The sequence below is a fragment of the Toxorhynchites rutilus genome, chromosome 2 (genome assembly GCF_029784135.1).
Source record: "Toxorhynchites rutilus septentrionalis strain SRP chromosome 2, ASM2978413v1, whole genome shotgun sequence".
Taxonomy (NCBI): Eukaryota; Metazoa; Arthropoda; class Insecta; order Diptera; family Culicidae; genus Toxorhynchites; species Toxorhynchites rutilus.
In genome coordinates this window covers 93,807,542-93,827,020 of record NC_073745.1, presented here as the reverse complement: position 1 = coordinate 93,827,020, position 19,479 = coordinate 93,807,542, and the positions used below count along the sequence as shown (strand labels likewise).

At 39.2% G+C, this 19,479-nt stretch overlaps 2 protein-coding genes across 2 annotated transcripts; one reads left to right on the top strand and one right to left on the bottom strand.

Moving 5' to 3' along the window:
- Nucleotides 1-13,956: 13,956 nt before the first annotated feature.
- On the bottom strand, nt 13,957-15,720 carry LOC129764984 (actin-1-like). The gene is made up of 2 exons (XM_055764702.1): nt 15,605-15,720; nt 13,957-15,320 (listed from the first exon to the last, which is right to left on the bottom strand). The coding sequence occupies exon 2, from the start codon at nt 15,286-15,288 to the stop codon at nt 14,158-14,160; it is 1,131 nt and encodes a 376-aa protein (XP_055620677.1). The 5' UTR covers nt 15,289-15,320; nt 15,605-15,720; the 3' UTR covers nt 13,957-14,157.
- Nucleotides 15,721-16,633: 913 nt separating this feature from the next.
- Nucleotides 16,634-19,249, top strand: LOC129764781 (actin, muscle-type A2-like). The gene is made up of 2 exons (XM_055764258.1): nt 16,634-16,787; nt 17,616-19,249. Exon 2 carries the CDS (start codon nt 17,645-17,647, stop codon nt 18,773-18,775), a length of 1,131 nt encoding a protein of 376 aa, XP_055620233.1. The 5' UTR covers nt 16,634-16,787; nt 17,616-17,644; the 3' UTR covers nt 18,776-19,249.
- Nucleotides 19,250-19,479: the final 230 nt, after the last annotated feature.

Sequence of the window (19,479 nt, the reverse complement as noted above, 5' to 3'; positions counted from 1 at the left end):
CGGGGGATCATTGGATGCCGCCTCATGCATCCTCTATCAGCCAGTATCACCAATACCGCCTTACGCCTACGGAGTTTGCGTCGTAAGCCACGGCATTACATATATGTTCGAGTATTGTTGAAATGTGTCGCCAGCAATTTGATCTCTTTCGGCGGAGAAGACACAACAGAAAAGGGAAAATTTCAGGCGAGTTTTCCCAACACTAGTTCTTGGTGATAAAAATAATTATTTTATTAATCCAAGTAAGTATGCGGTAACAGAAATTGCCGACTTAGCCACTGACGGGTTGGCAAGTGCGCTGCGCTATTTTAAGCATCCCGACATATTTGTTCTGAAACCGCCCGCCGTCATTATTGGGTGCGGCGAAAGGAACGGTTTTTGTTAGTTCATTTTCGGGTCATTTTGAGAAAAAAGAATCGTACACCCGTAAGTGTGTCAGTAAAGATTAGACAGAGAAATGCGAGTAAGGTAATGGACCTTGAGAGTAAACATTGTCTACACACATTGGTTATCTTATTTTGCTACATTTGGTCAACTTGTATGACTGTTGTTATAATCAGAATATGCGATGAAGTGTAAAAGAGTAAGCAAATTCTCACTCCACCCCCCTCTCTAAGGGGGGAGGCTGCCACACATTTGCATTCGATGAACCTATTAACACATCGTAGCTAACGGTCATTTTTGTGTTTCACATTGATACTACAGACGACATTAATGAGTCATAAGCTTCTATAGTAATTCTCTATGATTGGCTCAGATCTATGAAACAGAATGATATTTTAGGTATTTTTTTTTTTTTTTAAACGAAAAATTCCCCCGACCAGAACGGGAATCGAACCCGAACTCCCGGCAGTTTGGTGTAACTGGCAATATTTAATGCTGTCCTTATCAATCACTAAATTTAAACCATTCGCTGATTGGAAATGACTAAAAATCCAAAAAAAGACCACAAAAGATATTTTTTTACAACAAAACTTCATAACATGCGGTCGAATCGACTCGCGACAAAAGTTTTGGCAGTTATGACAGTTATGGCAGCCCCCCCTTTGTACATATGAAACACAAATTTCTGCATTACTCGAGAATTATTCAAGCAAATGAAACCAAATTGGGCATATTGAGATATTAGAGAGCAAAAAATGTTTTAATGGTAGTTAGATACCCCTCCCCCCTCTCTAAGGGAGGGGCTGCCATACAAATGAAACACAAATTTCTGCATTACTCGAGAATTATTCAAGCAAATGAAACCAAATTGGGCATATTGAGATATTAGAGTGCAATAAATATTTCTATGGTGGTTATTCTCTCCACTCTCTCAAGCACAATTTGGGATGTGAGGTTTTTGGGTATGAGAAATGTTTCTATCATGGTATGACACCCCTCCAAACATGACAATTGAAAATTTTCGGAAAACTCTGAATGAAAAAGGGAAAATTCGGAAAATTAAATTCCCATATGTTCTTCAATTACATAGTGGCAAGTGCTGTTAGTTGGATTTGATGTTTGCGCTAGCGAAATTGATCTTTGTTCGAAACTGGAAATGGATTTTAATGTGATGAAACGCACTCCTATATCTTCTTCTATCTATACCAAAAAAAGGATCCCTGGATGTCAAATAACAAATTTTGGGCGGGACGAAGTTGGCCGGTCAGCCAGTGTTATAATAATTTTACTCTATTTGGGAAACGCAAATTTTTTACCATGCCTTCTAAGCGATAAAATTTACCTCATGCGAAAGAAGCATTCTTGCGTTCGTTTACAGTGGAGTCAGTAAAAACCAGGTTTCGGATCTCCCTTAATTCATTATCTATATGCTGAATATCATTCCGATCGCAAATATTTGAAAGAATTTGTAAAAGGGGAACAATTGACATATGCTTTCTTTCTATGAAATCAGTTGTATCAACTATCGCCATTTGTAATGTTTAGCTACGGCGTTGTGTAGATTTTACGTACTGGCCGATATTAATTGATCAACATTTCTATCGCGGCACCTACATGAAAATTGTCGAAAAAAACAAAAACAAACAAAAAAATTTTTTTTTCGCTCGGTCGTTTTTTCATCTGAAAAGTCTATTTTTGACAAAAAAAAAGGCGAGTGGGTCATGTCGTTGACATACCCGGAGAGACGTGGGACCTTCTCATTCCTTTCCTCCACTTTTTATTCGACGGAAATATCTCGATGCTAATGATGATGGGCACCATAGCCGCCGCCGGCAACTAGTTGCAAGCGGACTGGCTGTGGAGTTGTTATTGATACTAAAAATTTGAACCACAGAACGGACGATGTATACATCTATTTCTCTCAATGCAACTTATTCTATTTCTAGTTCCCAGGCACATTGATTTTGAAGTCCGTGTTAGGGAAACACAGCTCGGTGGAAATAAAAATACCCCCTACTTGCACGTATATTTGCAAAGCGGATTCCCACAGGTACATTGATTTTGGAGTCTGTGTTGGGGAAACGGTAAGGCGGGCCAATCAAAACTTGGCAGTTAGGGCGTTTAGATAACGCTTGACATTTTACAGTTATTCAACTGTTTATCTGATGGAAAATAACATTTTATCTATTGTGATAGACGCGTAGATATTTTTCTTATCAATTGATGCAAACATCTTTCCGCTCTATTAAGAAATGTTCGAGTTATAAGCATTCGGAATCTTTCATTTTTTCCTGCTTGTTCTGTGTTTAGGTTTTCATTTCACCCCCATATACTCCGGTTAGACGTAGTCCCACGTCAAATTTTTTTTTTTGAGACAACTGTAAACCTCGACGTGTTATACAATTTTAAGACATTTGACACAAAACAAAATAATGAAAAACCCCGATCTCTGATGATTTTTTGGTTTTCGAAAAAAAAATCGAGGTGACAGTAAATATCGACGTTCCATGCAATTTTAAGACATTTTGCATCAAAAAAGTTTTTTTAAAAAACCCTGATTTCCTTTATCCCCCCTTGGGGGATTTTTAGATTTTCAAAAAACTCAAACTTTGACCGCTTTGTGTCACTTTCCCTTAAATCCGATTGAGCTGAAATTTAGCATAGGGTGTTTTTCCGAGATGGTGAACATTTTGTATGGGGTAACACGTGACCACAGTGCAAGTCGGAAGAGTTTTCTCAACGAAAAACCCCCCGGCTAGAACGGGAATCGGGCCCGAACCCACGTTATGATAGTGTGGGGAAGCTAACCACTCGGCCACGGGAGCACTGTGATCGTTACCGTCATTCGGGGGCGAATTGATCACCGGGGTGAAATACACTCGACAAAAAAATTATAACAATAGCCGCTAAGCGTATTGATTCTCAGTCAGCTGATTCTTTGCGAGTTTAAATAGTGATCAGATTGGCTAAAACTACTATTAAAATAAGTGTGAAAAATATATTTTACAAAAAACACCAATAAAGACAACTTTTTGTCTTAAATAGGAACCAATGTTGTTGCTCAGTTTTCTCGGAAACGATTGATCCGAACGGACAAGACAAGTTTCATTTGAAACCCTATTTAATTTCATTTGAGAACCCTTCAAAGTTTTATCGAATTCGGTCCACGGGTTCCGGAGATTTGTCGGGAACAAGTTCAGAGGCCATATATTCTAGAACCCAAAACAACACAAAACGTGTCATTTGGAGTATCACACTTCATGAATTTTCACAACTTGTTTTTTTTTGATAAATTCGAGCCTATATGACCTCATTAACCTAACCCGAATATGTTTCGGATTGTCAAATTCCACATGCAACATATCGAACTTCATGGTTTGTCAATACTAGCTAATTGATGAACAGGCACTCTTTCAACGGTAAGGGAAACTTTTAATTTCGGGAATGGGAGTGAGAGAATTGAATTTATCTGCTAGCCTTTTGTAATATAAAAAATCAGCGGAACACAATAATATATAACTTCGAATACTACGATATTTAAGATAACTAATGAAAGAAAAGAAAATCAAAACTATATTAATTAAACCTTCTTTTCAAACTAACGTGTTTTTCTTTTCTTTCATTAGTTATCTTAAATATCGTAGTATTCGAAGTTATATATTATTGTGTTCCGCTGATTTTTTATATTACAAAAGGCTAGCAGATAAATTCAATTCTCTCACTCCCATTCCCGAAATTAAAAGTTTCCCTTACCGTTGAAAGAGTGCCTGTTCATCAATTAGCTAGTATTGACAAACCATGAAGTTCGATATGTTGCATGTGGAATTTGACAATCCGAAACATATTCGGGTTAGGTTAATATATATATATATATATATATATATATATATATATATATATATATATATATATATATATATATATATATATATATTCCAATTTATGGTCGTCATATGGCCGTTAGACTATTTCCTGTGGAGGTAAGTCAAATCTATGGTTTATGCCAACAAGCCAGCGAGGATTGATGAACTTCGTACGAATAACGAACGTGAAATTGCAGCAATATCGGCCGATTTATGCTTGCAAACTGACGAAAATTGGGTACAGCGTCTGGACTTCTGCAAGCGTGCCCGTGATGGCCATGCAAAAGAAATCGAGTTCCATACATAATGGCATCACATGTACTTTCACATGAATAAAGAATTTCATTGATGTCGAAAACCGTTTTATTTTGTATTATAAAAAAAAAACTTTTGTAGTGCTCTTATTGAAAAACTCGATATATTGAAATGTTGTTATATAGAAGACTAGCTGACCCGGCAAACTTTGGCCCGCCCAAAATTTGTTTTTTGTTATCAATACCTTCAAACATTCACGTTTTCTTACTATGAGCAAGTTCATGGGTCCAATCTTCTATTCGTACCCGTTGAATTTACTTTTTACTTTAGAATTCTTAGTATTTCTAACAAAACTCTTCATTATAATATAACATGATTTTCAGACACAATTCTCGTTAAAGATTTTTTAATCACTTGCAAATAACATGTTTCTCCGTTACATGGAATAAATGTTCTATACAGAAAATATGATAAAATAAAGACAGCCCTTATTCTGACAATTCTTTCCTCGAGTTCTTCACTTATTAACACATCCGGCGGTCCATTTTTTGGCATTTCCAGTTTCGAATAAAGATTAATTTCCCTAGCGCAAACATCAAATGGACTAATAGCACTTGCCACTATGTAATTGTAGAACATATGGGAATTTAATTTTCCGAATTTTCTCTTTTTCCTTCAGAGTTTTTCGAAAATTTTCAATTGTCATGTTTGGTTGGAATATTTTTGGTTGAAATATGTGTAATATTCTTATGTGACCCCCTCTCCATTCCAGAGGAGGGAGGGGTGTCATACCATTATAGAAACATTTCTCATACTCAAAAACCCTCACATCCCAAATTGTGCTAGATTAGCTTTTGAGTAGTGCAGAAATTTGTGTTTCATATGTATGACAACCAACCCCAAGAGAACGGGAGGAGTGTCTAACCACCATAGAGATATTTATTGCATCCTGAAACCTCCACATGCCAAATTTAGTTTCGTTTGCTTGATTAATTCTCGAGTAATTCAGAAATTTCTGTTTCATTTGTATGGCAGCCCCTCCTTAGAGAGTGGGGTGAACAGTCTAACCATCGTAGGAACATTTATTGCACCCTAAAACCTTAACATAACGAATTTGGTTTCATTTGCTTGATTAATTCTCGAGTTATGCAGAAATTTGTATTTTATTTGTATGACAGCCCTCCCTTAGAGAGTGGGAGAAGGTGTTTAACCACCATAGAAAAATTTCTAGCATCCTAAAATCTCCACGTGCCAAATTTGGTTTCATTTGCTTGATTAATTCTCGAGTAATACAGAAATTTGAGTTTCATTTGTATGGCAGCTCCCCCTTAGAGAAGAGGGAGGAGTATCTAACCGCCGTAAAAACATTTATTGCACCCTAAAACCTCCATATGCCAAATTTGGTTCCATCTGCTTGATTAATTCTCGAGTAATGCAGAGATATGTGTTTCATTTGTATGGCATCCCCCCCCCCCCTTGAAGAGAGAGGGGTGGAGAGGCTAACCATCATAGAAACATTTATTGCTCCCCAATAACCTCAATATGCTTAATCTGGTTCCATTTGCTTGATTAGTTCTCGAGTAATGCAGAATATAATGTTTCATTTGTATGGCAGCCCCCCCCCCCTTAGAGAGGGGGGTGGAGAGTCTAACTACCATGGAAACATTTATTTATTGCACCCTAATATATGCCTAATTTGATTTCATTTGCTTGATTAATTTCCGAGTAATGTAGAAATATGTGTTTCATTTGTATGGCAGCCTCTTCCTTAGAGAGGGGGAGAGGTCTCAAACTATAACGAAAACCTTCCCCGGCCCCAAAAAATATAATATAAAAAAATATAAATATATATATATATATATATATATATATATATATATATATATATATATATATATATATATATATATATATATATATATATATATATATATGAAAACGGATTTTTGTCTGTCTGATTCTCATGGACTCGGAAACTACTGAACCGATCAACATGGAAATTGGTATCTTGGGGTTTTTGGGGCCGGGGAAGGTTTTCGTGATAGTTTGAGACCTCTCCCCCTCTCTAAGGGAGAGGCTGCCATACAAATGAAACACAAATTTCTACATTACTCGGAAATTAATCAAGCAAATGAAATCAAATTAGGCATATATTAGGGTGCAATAAATGTTTCCATGGTGGTTAGACTCTCCACCCCCCTCTCTTAGGGAAAAAAAAAAAAAAAATGAAACATTATATTCTGCATTACTCGAGAACTAATCAAGCAAATGGAACCAAATTAAGCATATTGAGGTTTTTGGGGAGCAATAAATGTTTCTATGATGGTTAGCCTCTCCACCCCTCTCTTTAAGGGGGGGGATGCCATACAAATGAAACACATATCTCTGCATTACTCGAGAATTAATCAAGCAGATGGAACCAAATTTGGCATATGGAGGTTTTAGGGTGCAATAAATGTTTTTACGGCGGTTAGATACTCCTCCCTCTTCTCTAAGGGGGAGCTGCCATACAAATGAAACTCAAATTTCTGTATTACTCGAGAATTAATCAAGCAAATGAAACCAAATTTGGCACGTGGAGATTTTAGGATGCTAGAAATTTTTCTATGGTGGTTAGACACCTCCTCCCACTCTCTAAGGGAGGGCTGTCATACAAATAAAATACAAATTTCTGCATAACTCGAGAATTAATCAAGCAAATGAAACCAAATTCGTTATGTTAAGGTTTTAGGGTGCAATAAATGTTTCTACGATGGTTAGACTGTTCACCCCACTCTCTAAGGAGGGGCTGCCATACAAATGAAACAGAAATTTCTGAATTACTCGAGAATTAATCAAGCAAACGAAACTAAATTTGGCATGTGGAGGTTTCAGGATGCAATAAATATCTCTATGGTGGTTAGACACTCCTCCCGTTCTCTTGGGGTTGGTTGTCATACATATGAAACACAAATTTCTGCACTACTCAAAAGCTAATCTAGCACAATTTGGGATGTGAGGGTTTTTGAGTATGAGAAATGTTTCTATAATGGTATGACACCCCTCCCTCCTCTGGAATGGAGAGGGGGTCACATAAGAATATTACACATATTTCAACCAAAAATATTCCAACCAAACATGACAATTGAAAATTTTCGAAAAACTCTGAAGGAAAAAGAGAAAATTCGGAAAATTAAATTCCCATATGTTCTACAATTACATAGTGGCAAGTGCTATTAGTCCATTTGATGTTTGCGCTAGGGAAATTAATCTTTATTCGAAACTGGAAATGCCAAAAAATGGACCGCCGGATGTGTTAATAAGTGAAGAACTCGAGGAAAGAATTGTCAGAATTAGGGCTGTCTTTATTTTATCATATTTTCTGTATAGAACATTTATTCCATGTAACGGAGAAACATGTTATTTGCAAGTGATTAAAAAATCTTTAACGAGAATTGTGTCTGAAAATCATGTTATATTATAATGAAGAGTTTTGTTAGAAATACTAAGAATTCTAAAGTAAAAAGTAAATTCAACGGGTACGAATAGAAGATTGGACCCATGAACTTGCTCATAGTAAGAAAACGTGAATGTTTGAAGGTATTGATAACAAAAAACAAATTTTGGGCGGGCCAAAGTTTGCCGGGTCAGCTAGTCTTCTATATAACAACATTTCAATATATCGAGTTTTTCAATAAGAGCACTACAAAAGTTTTTTTTTATAATACAAAATAAAACGGTTTTCGACATCAATGAAATTCTTTATTCATGTGAAAGTACATGTGATGCCATTATGTATGGAACTCGATTTCTTTTGCATGGCCATCACGGGCACGCTTGCAGAAGTCCAGACGCTGTACCCAATTTTCGTCAGTTTGCAAGCATAAATCGGCCGATATTGCTGCAATTTCACGTTCGTTATTCGTACGAAGTTCATCAATCCTCGCTGGCTTGTTGGCATAAACCATAGATTTGACTTACCTCCACAGGAAATAGTCTAACGGCCATTTCATGAGATAACGCGCTCGCCAATCTGGCAGGACGAATATGACGACCATAAATTGGACGTAGCGCTCTTGAGGTGGAAGCCATTGACTCCGAATTTCGGTAGTAAATTTTAATACCCAAAAAATTGTCATGGGTTGTATCTAGGACACGACGGCAGGTTCCGACGTAGATCTACGGAATTATATTATTCAATCGTCTTGTTTATCACTTTGGATATTATTTTAGAATGTATTGAAATTTTTGTAATAACTCTTTAGCTATTTAATTTTTTATTCCTTCAGTAGACTCGAAAGAGTCGAGTAGAGTCGAAAGCTATCAGTACTTCTCGTTTATTTGGTTCAACCTGCATCAGACTTTTTCCTTCCTACTCAGATATCGATCACAAACTATGAACCCTTTTATTCCTATATTCCGCTTGAGATGTGATCGAACCCCACAACATGCAACAGTATGGTTACCCTGCTGGAATTATGAAATATACTGCATACTTTCATGAAATATACGTTTATCTAATAAATGCTGTGTATATCTCCTATTCCAAAATTCTGGATACTCTTCCATATCCGCACTAGCACAAACAAATTCTCGTATGCTGTTCTTCTTTGTCGTAGTACACCTCGATACAGAGGGCTTCCTCTCCTCGTATCCAGCTATGTGTTTATGTGTGTGAAATCAGCATTAGACATGAATGATATCCGCTCGTAGTGTTATGCTAGCTCCCTCGCACCTGTGTTTTCATTCTATTCTATTTTTAATTTCCGCCTCTAGCCCTAAGAAGGGCCCTTGCGGAAAAAACTCTATTTCATACTCCTCCTTCACCCGTCAAGAAAACAATCCTCTCCCGCTCAACGCTCTGCGGCAACCATGTTGCTTCGATAACCACCAAACGAGAAGTGGTGTGGATTCAAATCGCGGATGGCTTATTTAAACCAAATATGTTGAAAACGGGCAGAAACGAATGTATCAGTTGCTCGTTATTGACAGCTCTGTTCGGGAATGCACACAAATCGGCAGTACAAATGTATGGGAAAATGAGAATGCTTCCAGTTTTCATTAATTTAACCTGTTTAGGTATTAGTGGATTGTACTGTATAATATATCAAACAAATCTTAGAGAATCTCCCATTCCTTTGGTGTGCAAAGTATCAGAATTTGTTCGATGTGAAAATAGTTATTAACGTTAACTTTATTTCACAAAAACGTGACCTGTTTTCTGCTTTGGCACACTTCCTGAAAGACGTAGTTCTACGTCAAAAAATGAAAAAACGTTCCACTCTTCGACCGCTCCGCAAACGAAATGGCCGAGAGTTCCTGAAAGTAGCAGACCGAGGCCGTAGTATGCCAAACGGCAACTTATTTCCGCCCGAAAGTTTCTTGCAAACGATTTCGCCGTTAAACTGTACGACGTTCCCTTATCGATAGACATTATCGATTGGACCCCTAAAAGATACCGTTGTTGTTGTTATTTTTTTAAATTTTCAGCAATATTTTTTTTATCTTGACTACTGAAAAACGTTACAAGATTTCATAAAGTTTTGTGACATTGGCACCAGTACTGGTTTTAAAAATAATTGGACATAGATTAAACGAAATATTTTGGAAATATTTACATTTTTCTGAAAATCGTGATCAATTTGACCCCCATTTGAGGAGCACAAATAGGATCAATAATGCTTGACGTTTCACAAATATTCAATAGTTTATCTCAAGAAAAAATGAAATTTTATTAATTGTGTTAGATGCGCACAAATATTTTTTGAACTTACACACCAGTACAGAGAAAAGAAACGTAGTCCTACATCAAAAATTTGTCCAGTTGTCTACGGGAGGTTTTACTTTGTCATTGTGGAATACGACGCCTCTCGTGTTGGTTAATGTTGCACATTTTCCCTGGATCGCTGCCTTCAATTCGTCCAGTTGTGAGTAGTACCTGTTGAAATGTATGAACTAGTTGGTCGCTAGAAGTCATAATACAGAAGCTCTTTCCAATATCTCCAAACACAGACTTTCTTCTAGTAACTGGCTGACTTTCTTCGGGTGGAAGTCGGCTTTGGTGGTAGCTAGTTATGATTCATTTCACTTATCTCAAATATTGTGGAAAAATATAATTTATCCATCTTTTGCTCCCGTCATGGTTTGATTCAAGTATCAGAGTTTTTTCGTAGCGTTCATAAAGCGACTAGCAGATGTAAATGCGATCCCCTAAATGTTTTCCGGCCAAATTGTACGGAGACGATACATCGTAGCGGATTACGTAGCCAAGATTAGTTATATGCTCGTGAGCGCCCGTTCTAAATACAGTAGAACCCCGATTATCAGCGATCGGATGATCCGCGAAAGCGAGTTTCATAGTAATTCTAAAGAGCTTCCAGAAATTTGTCAGTGAGAGGTAGGTATTTGCTCTTTTATTTTGGTCATGGCTTTCACCTAATCTGATCACTGGTGTACACGACCTCACATATGGATCATTTAATGATGTATGTATTGATAAAACTTAGTTTTCATGCTGAAATATCTTTATTTCTTTTTCTTTATTGCATCTTATATTTAGTCCATTATCCCATTATCATCCGAGATTTTCGTTATTCGAGGTGACCTAGCCAAACCTATCCGCGAAATAGGATAATCGGGGCTATACTGTATATGTAGTGAATCTGCTAATTCACGTGTCATGTACCGAAGATTGTCCTTAATCAGTGTTTCGGTTTGCTGATCATCAGTGACGACACGGGCTTCCCGGTCAACCCAATAAATGTGTTTCCTCAATGCAATCGGAATGCATACGAATTACGCTTTCATTTTCATCCACCATCGATATTCTCAGAACAGTTGACCGTTTTCGTTCATATTCTGAAACTATTCGTTCTCAATTCAAGGCCTGAAAAATAATAATACTGACTATCCGCGAATTTGAATTGCGAACATGTGTAGAAATTGTGCTCCGTTCAATTTAATATTTTGTATGTGAAATTGTGTGCAAACGTGAAAAAAGTTGTGTCCAACGTCTAATTAAATCGATGATCCAGATAAGTATAAGTGCATGCTTTCATTTACTCTGGTTTTCATCAATTAAATTGGAAATAACGCTACGGTCTGCTATCGTTTTGGTGGCGGCTGTAGCGATATAATTGTTTGGTCGACCCTTTGTGTTCAATGTGTGTTTTGTTCTTAGCTATTGCTGCCACTTGCATGGGATATTGTATGAAAGATGAGTGTGTGCAGAGTGTGTGTGAAAGTAAAATAATGATCAATGATGGATTTGGATTTGAAAGCAGCTGTTCTCACTAATATCTTGAAAGTGTGTACTAATAGCCTAGTTTTTAAGAAACAAATCAATTTGAATAATTCTAACAGCTGGTACACTTTATCACTCTTGCGTCTCAAATGTAAACGAGATAAAATGTACTCAAAAATTTGTAGATGTAATATAGAGAACGATTGGAAAAGATACACCTGCGCGCGGAATATATATTCACAAGCCTTGAAAAGGCAAGATGTGAATATATACAGAGGAAAATCGATCAACATCAGAATAACAGCAAGGAGTTATAGAAAATACTAAAAAGTTTACTTAAAACTAAAAATAGTTTATCGCGGTCCATAACTTTTGAAGGTTCAGAAGAACATTCGGAACAAATCATTGCGGAAAAATTCAACAGTTATTTCGTGAATAGTGTTCAATTGATCAATCAAAGTATTGAATTGGTCAGTGAGCCATACGAAATAATACAGCCGATAGGCAGCAATTGCAGATTAGAATGTTTTCTACCCATCACTTTTGCAGAGTTGAGAGATATTTGTTTTTCCTTGCATAAATCGGCTGGTATCGACAATGTCAACGCAAAAGTGATACAAGATTGCTTTCACTGAGCACGTGCCTGAAGTTTGGAAGGAATCTGTTGTGGTTCCCATCCCCAAAATTAATGGGACGGATAAAGCCAAAGAGTTCCGCCCTATTAACATGTTGCACACATTAGAAAAAATTGTAGAACTTGTAGTGAAAGACCAGCTGATGAAATTTATTGACTAAAACAGTTTGCTGATACCGGAACAGTCGGGATATCGAGAGGGACACTCTTGTGAGACGGCACTAAATCTGGTGTTGGCAAAATGGAAAGAGAATATCGAAGCTAAAGAAACTATTTTTGCGGTGTTCTTGGATTTGAAACGCGCTTTTGAAACAATTTCTAGGGCCTTATTGTTGCAAACATTGATGCGCTTTGGAATTGTAGGGACATCATACAAATGGTTTGAAAGCTACTTGTGTGATATAACTCAAAAGACTCGTTTCAACGATTTTATTTCTGCTCCCATCGATAACACACTTGGTGTACCACTGGGAAGTGTGTTAGGGTCCATTTTATTCATTTTATATATTAATTATATGCGGAGGGTTTTACGTTTTTGTGATATCAACTTGTTCGCGGATGACACTGTCCTGTTCATCGCAGCTAAATGTAATCGCGGAGCACTTGAACGAAGATCTTCATTGACTCGCTCGGTGGTTGAAATTCAAACAATTAAAGTTAAATGTTAATAAGACAAAATACATGCTCATTTCTTCAGCAAACTCCACATATAACGATAATTTTGAAATCGATGGTGAGACTATTGAACGGGTTAAAGAAATAAAATATCTGGGAGTAGTTATTGATGAGAGACTAACTTTTAAGTCTCACATTGATAATGTCATCAAAAAGGTTGCTAAAAAGTACGGTGCCATTTGTCGATTGAAGAATGAGTTAAACGCAATTAGTAAAGTCAAACTATATAAATCACTCTTCTCACGCGCGCGTTTCGATAGACATAGATAACTTGATTTTGAACACTGGCGAAAATCGTTATACAATGAAATTTTCTAGGGTCTTCAGTGGAAACCGGATTCGAACCAGGGATAGCCCAGACAGAATACTCGTAAACTATAGTATTAGCAGATGGTTATATCGAGTTTTTTTTCTGTACCGCGGCAGATCTCAGTGTAAGTATCTAGTGAAAACTTGAGGATATCGGGTTCGATTCCCGATCAGTCAAGGATCTTCCCGGGTTGGAAATTTGCTTGACATGCCTTGGGATTATATCTTTATTTTTCGGTTTCCGTCTTTTGTTTAATGTTCTTATGATAGCAATTTATGTCTGCAACAGAACCAGTTCGTTTTAATTTGCATACTGGTTCCTGGTGTGCTTTGTTAAACTTTAAAAATTATCTCAATGATAAATCGTCCTGCTCAAACCATTGTAGGGGTATGAGGTGGGACCATCATTATCATCATCATCAGAAATACCTCCGTATCATAGAATGCACCATTATTGTTTCAACGTTTTTTGATAAAATGTCTGTAATGGATAATCGCGAAACAGAACGGCACTGAACCATCTCCGTGGATCAATTGGGAGTGTTGAAAATTTAATGAGAATTTCACATAAGAACAACTATTATGTAAGATAATTCAGAAAGAAAACCAGTGTATCGTTTAGAAATGTTTCATTTATTATAATAATTTCATAAAGACTACTAAATTGCAACAAAAATACTGTATCTACAAACACAAATGTTTCTAATCCTGATGGAGTTTGTCGGACTTAAATATCTACTGGAAGGTTTGTTTCATTTGTCTAGGTACGGAATACTACAAGGCTCTAAATACTTTGCTCAACTTCGGTTGTGCCCTTAGAAGCACTTGCGGTGAACAATGGATGGACCAGATTCATCATATTCTTGTTTTGAGATCCACATCGCTTGGAAAGTGGACAGCGATGCCAGAATTGATCCACCGATCCAGACGGAGTATTTACGCTCCGGTGGGGCGATAATCTTGATCTTGATGGTGGACGGAGCCAGAGCGGTGATTTCCTTCTGCATACGATCGGCAATACCTGGGTACATGGTGGTACCACCGGACAGAACAGTGTTGGCGTACAGATCCTTACGGATGTCGACGTCGCACTTCATGATCGAAACATAAACGGTTTCATGGATACCGGATGACTCCATTCCCAGAAAGGATGGCTGGAAGAGAGCTTCCGGTGCCCGGAAACGCTCGTTACCGATGGTGATGACCTGACCGTCGGGAAGTTCATAGGACTTTTCGAGGGAAGTGGAAGACGCAGCGGTAGCCATTTCCTGCTCGAAGTCCAGCGCGACGTAGCACAGCTTTTCCTTGATATCACGAACGATTTCCCGCTCAGCGGTGGTGGTGAAGGAATAACCGCGTTCAGTTAGGATTTTCATTAGGTAGTCAGTTAGATCTCGGCCAGCGAGATCCAGACGGAGGATGGCATGTGGCAGGGCATAACCTTCATAGATTGGGACGGTGTGGGAGACACCATCACCGGAATCCAGAACGATACCGGTGGTACGACCGGAGGCGTACAGGGACAGAACGGCCTGAATGGCAACGTACATGGCGGGCGAGTTGAAAGTTTCAAACATGATCTGAGTCATCTTCTCACGGTTAGCCTTCGGATTAAGTGGCGCCTCGGTCAGCAGAACCGGGTGCTCCTCCGGGGCAACACGCAGTTCATTGTAGAAAGTGTGATGCCAGATCTTCTCCATATCATCCCAGTTGGTGATGATACCGTGCTCGATTGGGTACTTAAGTGTCAGGATACCACGCTTGGATTGGGCCTCATCACCGACGTACGAGTCCTTGTTACCCATACCGACCATCACACCCTGGTGACGTGGGCGGCCGACAATGGATGGGAAGACAGCACGTGGGGCATCATCACCAGCGAAACCGGCCTTGCACATTCCGGATCCGTTGTCAACAACGAGCGCACCAGCATCATCGTCACACATTTTGCACTGACTTCCGTGGCCGATTCACTGTCCTGAAGGTTATCAGAGATTAACGTAGATTAGAATACTGACAGCAATTGGAAGATTTTTTTCACAAGCTTAAGCTATAGATTTTCACTATGTGATTGTTATGTAACGATCAGACTAGAATTTTGTTCTTCCAAAGAAACAATAACGATTGTGTTGGCACTGTAGCATTACAGATCTGAATACTAAACGTTCGATTAGTCTGTTATAGCCGATAGTTGAACGAACTTGCACTCTCAATCGAAAATCTTCAACAAATCAAATTATGAATCAAGAGAATTGCACCAACCCTTTAAAAAATAACGCAGGAATGCCTTGACGGTGCGTCAGCAATTACACGAGTAGCGCATAAATTAGCCAACACCAAGCTTATATATGGAGCAATATTCCCAAGTATTCGTTCGGGCTATCCTTAGAAGGATCGAAACCATCCCCATGCTGGGTGCTCCCTTGCTATCTCGATTTCCCAAAATCAGACAGAAACTCATACCATCATACGTTTTCGTTGTCGGGCTTGTTTTGGTTATGACCGGCGACGATCGTGCACAGCCTCTCGAGGGAACCTGCAAGACCAGCCGAGCGAAGAAGATGGCATGTGATAGCCATGGCGCATAACTGAAAAAAAAAACGCAACCAAAACAGTAATCTGCGCTGACGAGAGGATCTACTCTGAGGTCGTGCCAACGGCATGTATCCATTCGAGCAACACACAAAATCCCATCCGCGACCCGATGTTGTCCCGAATGAGAAATGTTACATATTGCTCTCAGCATAAAAATGTATTGTACTTTTTATCATCACCGTCATCGCTCCCATTTTACGCACACACCGAAACTCAAGGGGGGACCTGCAAGATGAAAATCTGATTATCACACATCCTAATGCTAATTAACCGCGCCAAGTCATCATCACTCTGATGAATGGCGATGTGATTCGGTTGGATAGAACGGGACGGAAATTACGGGATCACTACGGGTGCAATCTTCATTTTTCCTTTCGTTCAGAGAACAGAACTTCCCAGCTACGATCATCATCATCAGCAGCATCAGCAGCAGCTCAATGCCTGCCAAAAATAAAGATATTCGTTTTTATCGCCCATTCGGCCGTACATTCAAACTATGTGACATCGATTGCCCAGCCTTCCCGGGTCAGCACGGCCGCATGCCGTCGTCAGGGGGGGTAGGACCAGTGGCAGAGGGCCGCTGGGACCGTGGGCGCGGAGTATATTCTCTCGTACGACCAACTGTTGTTCACTGTGCGTAGTAGTGCGGCAGCTCGATTTTCTTCGGTTTTTCGAAATGTGATGATATTTCTAAAAATATGTATCTATATACTTATTTTTTTTTCGCGTGAAACACCAACTCAATTCAAAGAAATATTTAAAAGAAAAGCTGATAACGTCTTAGGTTCATTCGTCAGTCGTAGTCCTACCGACAAGCCGGCAAGACATATTCTGCTAATCTTTGCGAAGGGTTAGTGTCTGTCAGTTTAATGATCCATTTTTTTTCCAAATTCTAAGTTAGTTTAGATTTTCGAATAATGCATTACAGAAAATAGTGATCGGTGGAAGTGTTTAACAAAAAGAAAAAGTGGTGAACAGGTGAAAATCGACAAAGAGTACAGGACACATGGATTACAGTCCTCCGGATTCAAATTGGATTATCAACAAGTGAAGTCAACAGCTATAACGAACAGTGCAACAATATTTCAAATAACTAAAAAAAACCCTGCTAGTTTCAATGTGCAGTGATATGCATTCATGAATTGGTGACATATTGCAGAACTTCAAAAATAAAATGAAAATTAATATTTGTTCACGAAAAAATCATCTCAATCATCTCAATTGATAATTGTAAAAAAATATTTTTGATCTGAAGATTTGTTCAGTTTTTGTTAGTCACCTTTATTATTATTTTACTTATTCTTCTTAATCTTTTCCTTCTGAAAATGATCATAATATCCAAAGAAAAACTTTGTTCTCTCAACATAGAATTATTTACGTCTTTTCTATTCGTTTATGGTTGAGTTTTCAATGTCAAATAATACAACTTGATTGTGTTTTGAGTTGAACTTTTTTACGTAGAGATTTCCATTGCGTCACGTCATTTTTCGAAGATCGACCAAGATCAAAGCTGTTGACATAGATACTTCAGGCACTTCTGATTCGATTCATTTTGACCATTTTGACCGATGATCCGTTCGTCGTCCGTGTTCCGTTTTTTCACCTGTCGCCGCAGAACGAATAGTCCGTCTGCATTCGAATCTAATCACCGCAACCATTACCTCTCTTTCTTCCGCAGTTCAGTAAAACAAAACCAAATTAGCCAAAATGTGTGACGACGATGCTGGAGCGCTGGTCATCGACAACGGATCCGGAATGTGCAAGGCCGGTTTCGCTGGTGATGATGCCCCACGTGCTGTCTTCCCATCCATTGTCGGTCGCCCACGTCACCAGGGTGTGATGGTCGGTATGGGTAACAAGGACTCGTACGTCGGTGATGAGGCCCAGTCCAAGCGTGGTATCCTCACCCTGAAGTACCCAATTGAGCACGGTATCATCACCAACTGGGATGATATGGAGAAGATCTGGCATCACACCTTCTACAATGAACTGCGTGTTGCCCCAGAGGAGCAGCCAGCTCTGCTGACCGAAGCCCCCCTGAACCCTAAGGCTAACCGTGAGAAGATGACTCAGATCATGTTTGAGACCTTCAACCTGCCAGCCATGTATGTTGCCATCCAGGCTGTCCTGTCCCTGTACGCCTCCGGTCGTACCACCGGTATCGTTCTGGATTCCGGTGATGGTGTCTCCCACACCGTCCCAATCTATGAAGGTTATGCTCTGCCCCATGCCATCCTTCGTCTGGATCTGGCTGGTCGCGATCTGACCGCTTACCTGATGAAGATCCTGACCGAGCGCGGTTACTCTTTCACCACCACCGCTGAGCGTGAAATCGTTCGCGACATCAAGGAAAAGCTGTGCTATGTCGCTCTGGACTTCGAGCAGGAAATGGCCACCGCCGCCGCTTCCACTTCCCTCGAGAAGTCCTATGAACTTCCCGACGGTCAGGTCATCACCATCGGTAACGAGCGTTTCCGTGCCCCAGAAGCCCTGTTCCAGCCTTCCTTCCTGGGAATGGAATCTGCCGGTATCCACGAAACCGTCTACAACTCGATCATGAAGTGCGACGTCGACATCCGTAAGGATCTGTACGCCAACACTGTCCTGTCCGGTGGTACCACCATGTACCCAGGTATTGCCGATCGTATGCAGAAGGAAATCACCGCCCTTGCCCCATCCACCATCAAGATCAAGATCATCGCCCCACCAGAGCGTAAATACTCCGTCTGGATCGGTGGATCCATCCTGGCTTCCCTGTCTACCTTCCAGTCGATGTGGATCTCCAAGGAGGAATACGACGAATCCGGCCCATCCATTGTCCACCGCAAGTGCTTCTAAGTTACTTCCCCGCAAAGGGACGCAGTTTAAAGCATCGGAAGCAGTCGGTTCAACAACATTTCGAGCCGCTGCAGGTTGAATACGCTTACGCAACACCAACAGCAGCAGCAGCAATAACACCAGCAAGCATCGAGAAAATTACTAACATCATCATCATACAATGTTATCTGATATGTGATTCAACAATATTTGTGTAAATAATTTTCTGTTCACAACACGGACCATTATCTTTATGTTTTGAGGTTCTTTTAGCGAATAAAACTAAGACTATTTACCGCGAAATTGTAAACCAATGAACTAGATGACACTCTGGCAAAATTTGAGACGATCGAAAGCTAACATCACAAAAACACGCGATCGAACAACATATCATTCTATTACAAAAAGGCGTCGACATCAACACCAAACTATTTTTGTTATAATTTATAAATATTTATTAAATAATTAATACAAAAACTGAAACAAAAACCTAAAGCTTGTTTGTTTTTCATTCGTTCCAATTGTGTCCCCCCTTCGTTCGAACTTTGTTTGTCCTCCGAACAAAATTGAATAGACAAGTTGAACTTATTTTTAAACCTAGGGTAGAGGTGATACAGTGATAATAATGACAGCATCTGGGGTTGGCATAGTTTCACAACTGCTTATGGTATCGTCGCCCTGCGAAATTTTTCCATTTAACTGGGATTTAAATTTAAGATGGTAAT

Bases quoted from the DNA above. Each gene is read 5' to 3' on its own strand.
- LOC129764781 (XM_055764258.1), top strand. From the start codon at position 17,645: ATGTGTGACGACGATGCTGGAGCGCTGGTCATCGACAACGGATCCGGA.
- LOC129764984 (XM_055764702.1), bottom strand. From the start codon at position 15,288: ATGTGTGACGATGATGCTGGTGCGCTCGTTGTTGACAACGGATCCGGA.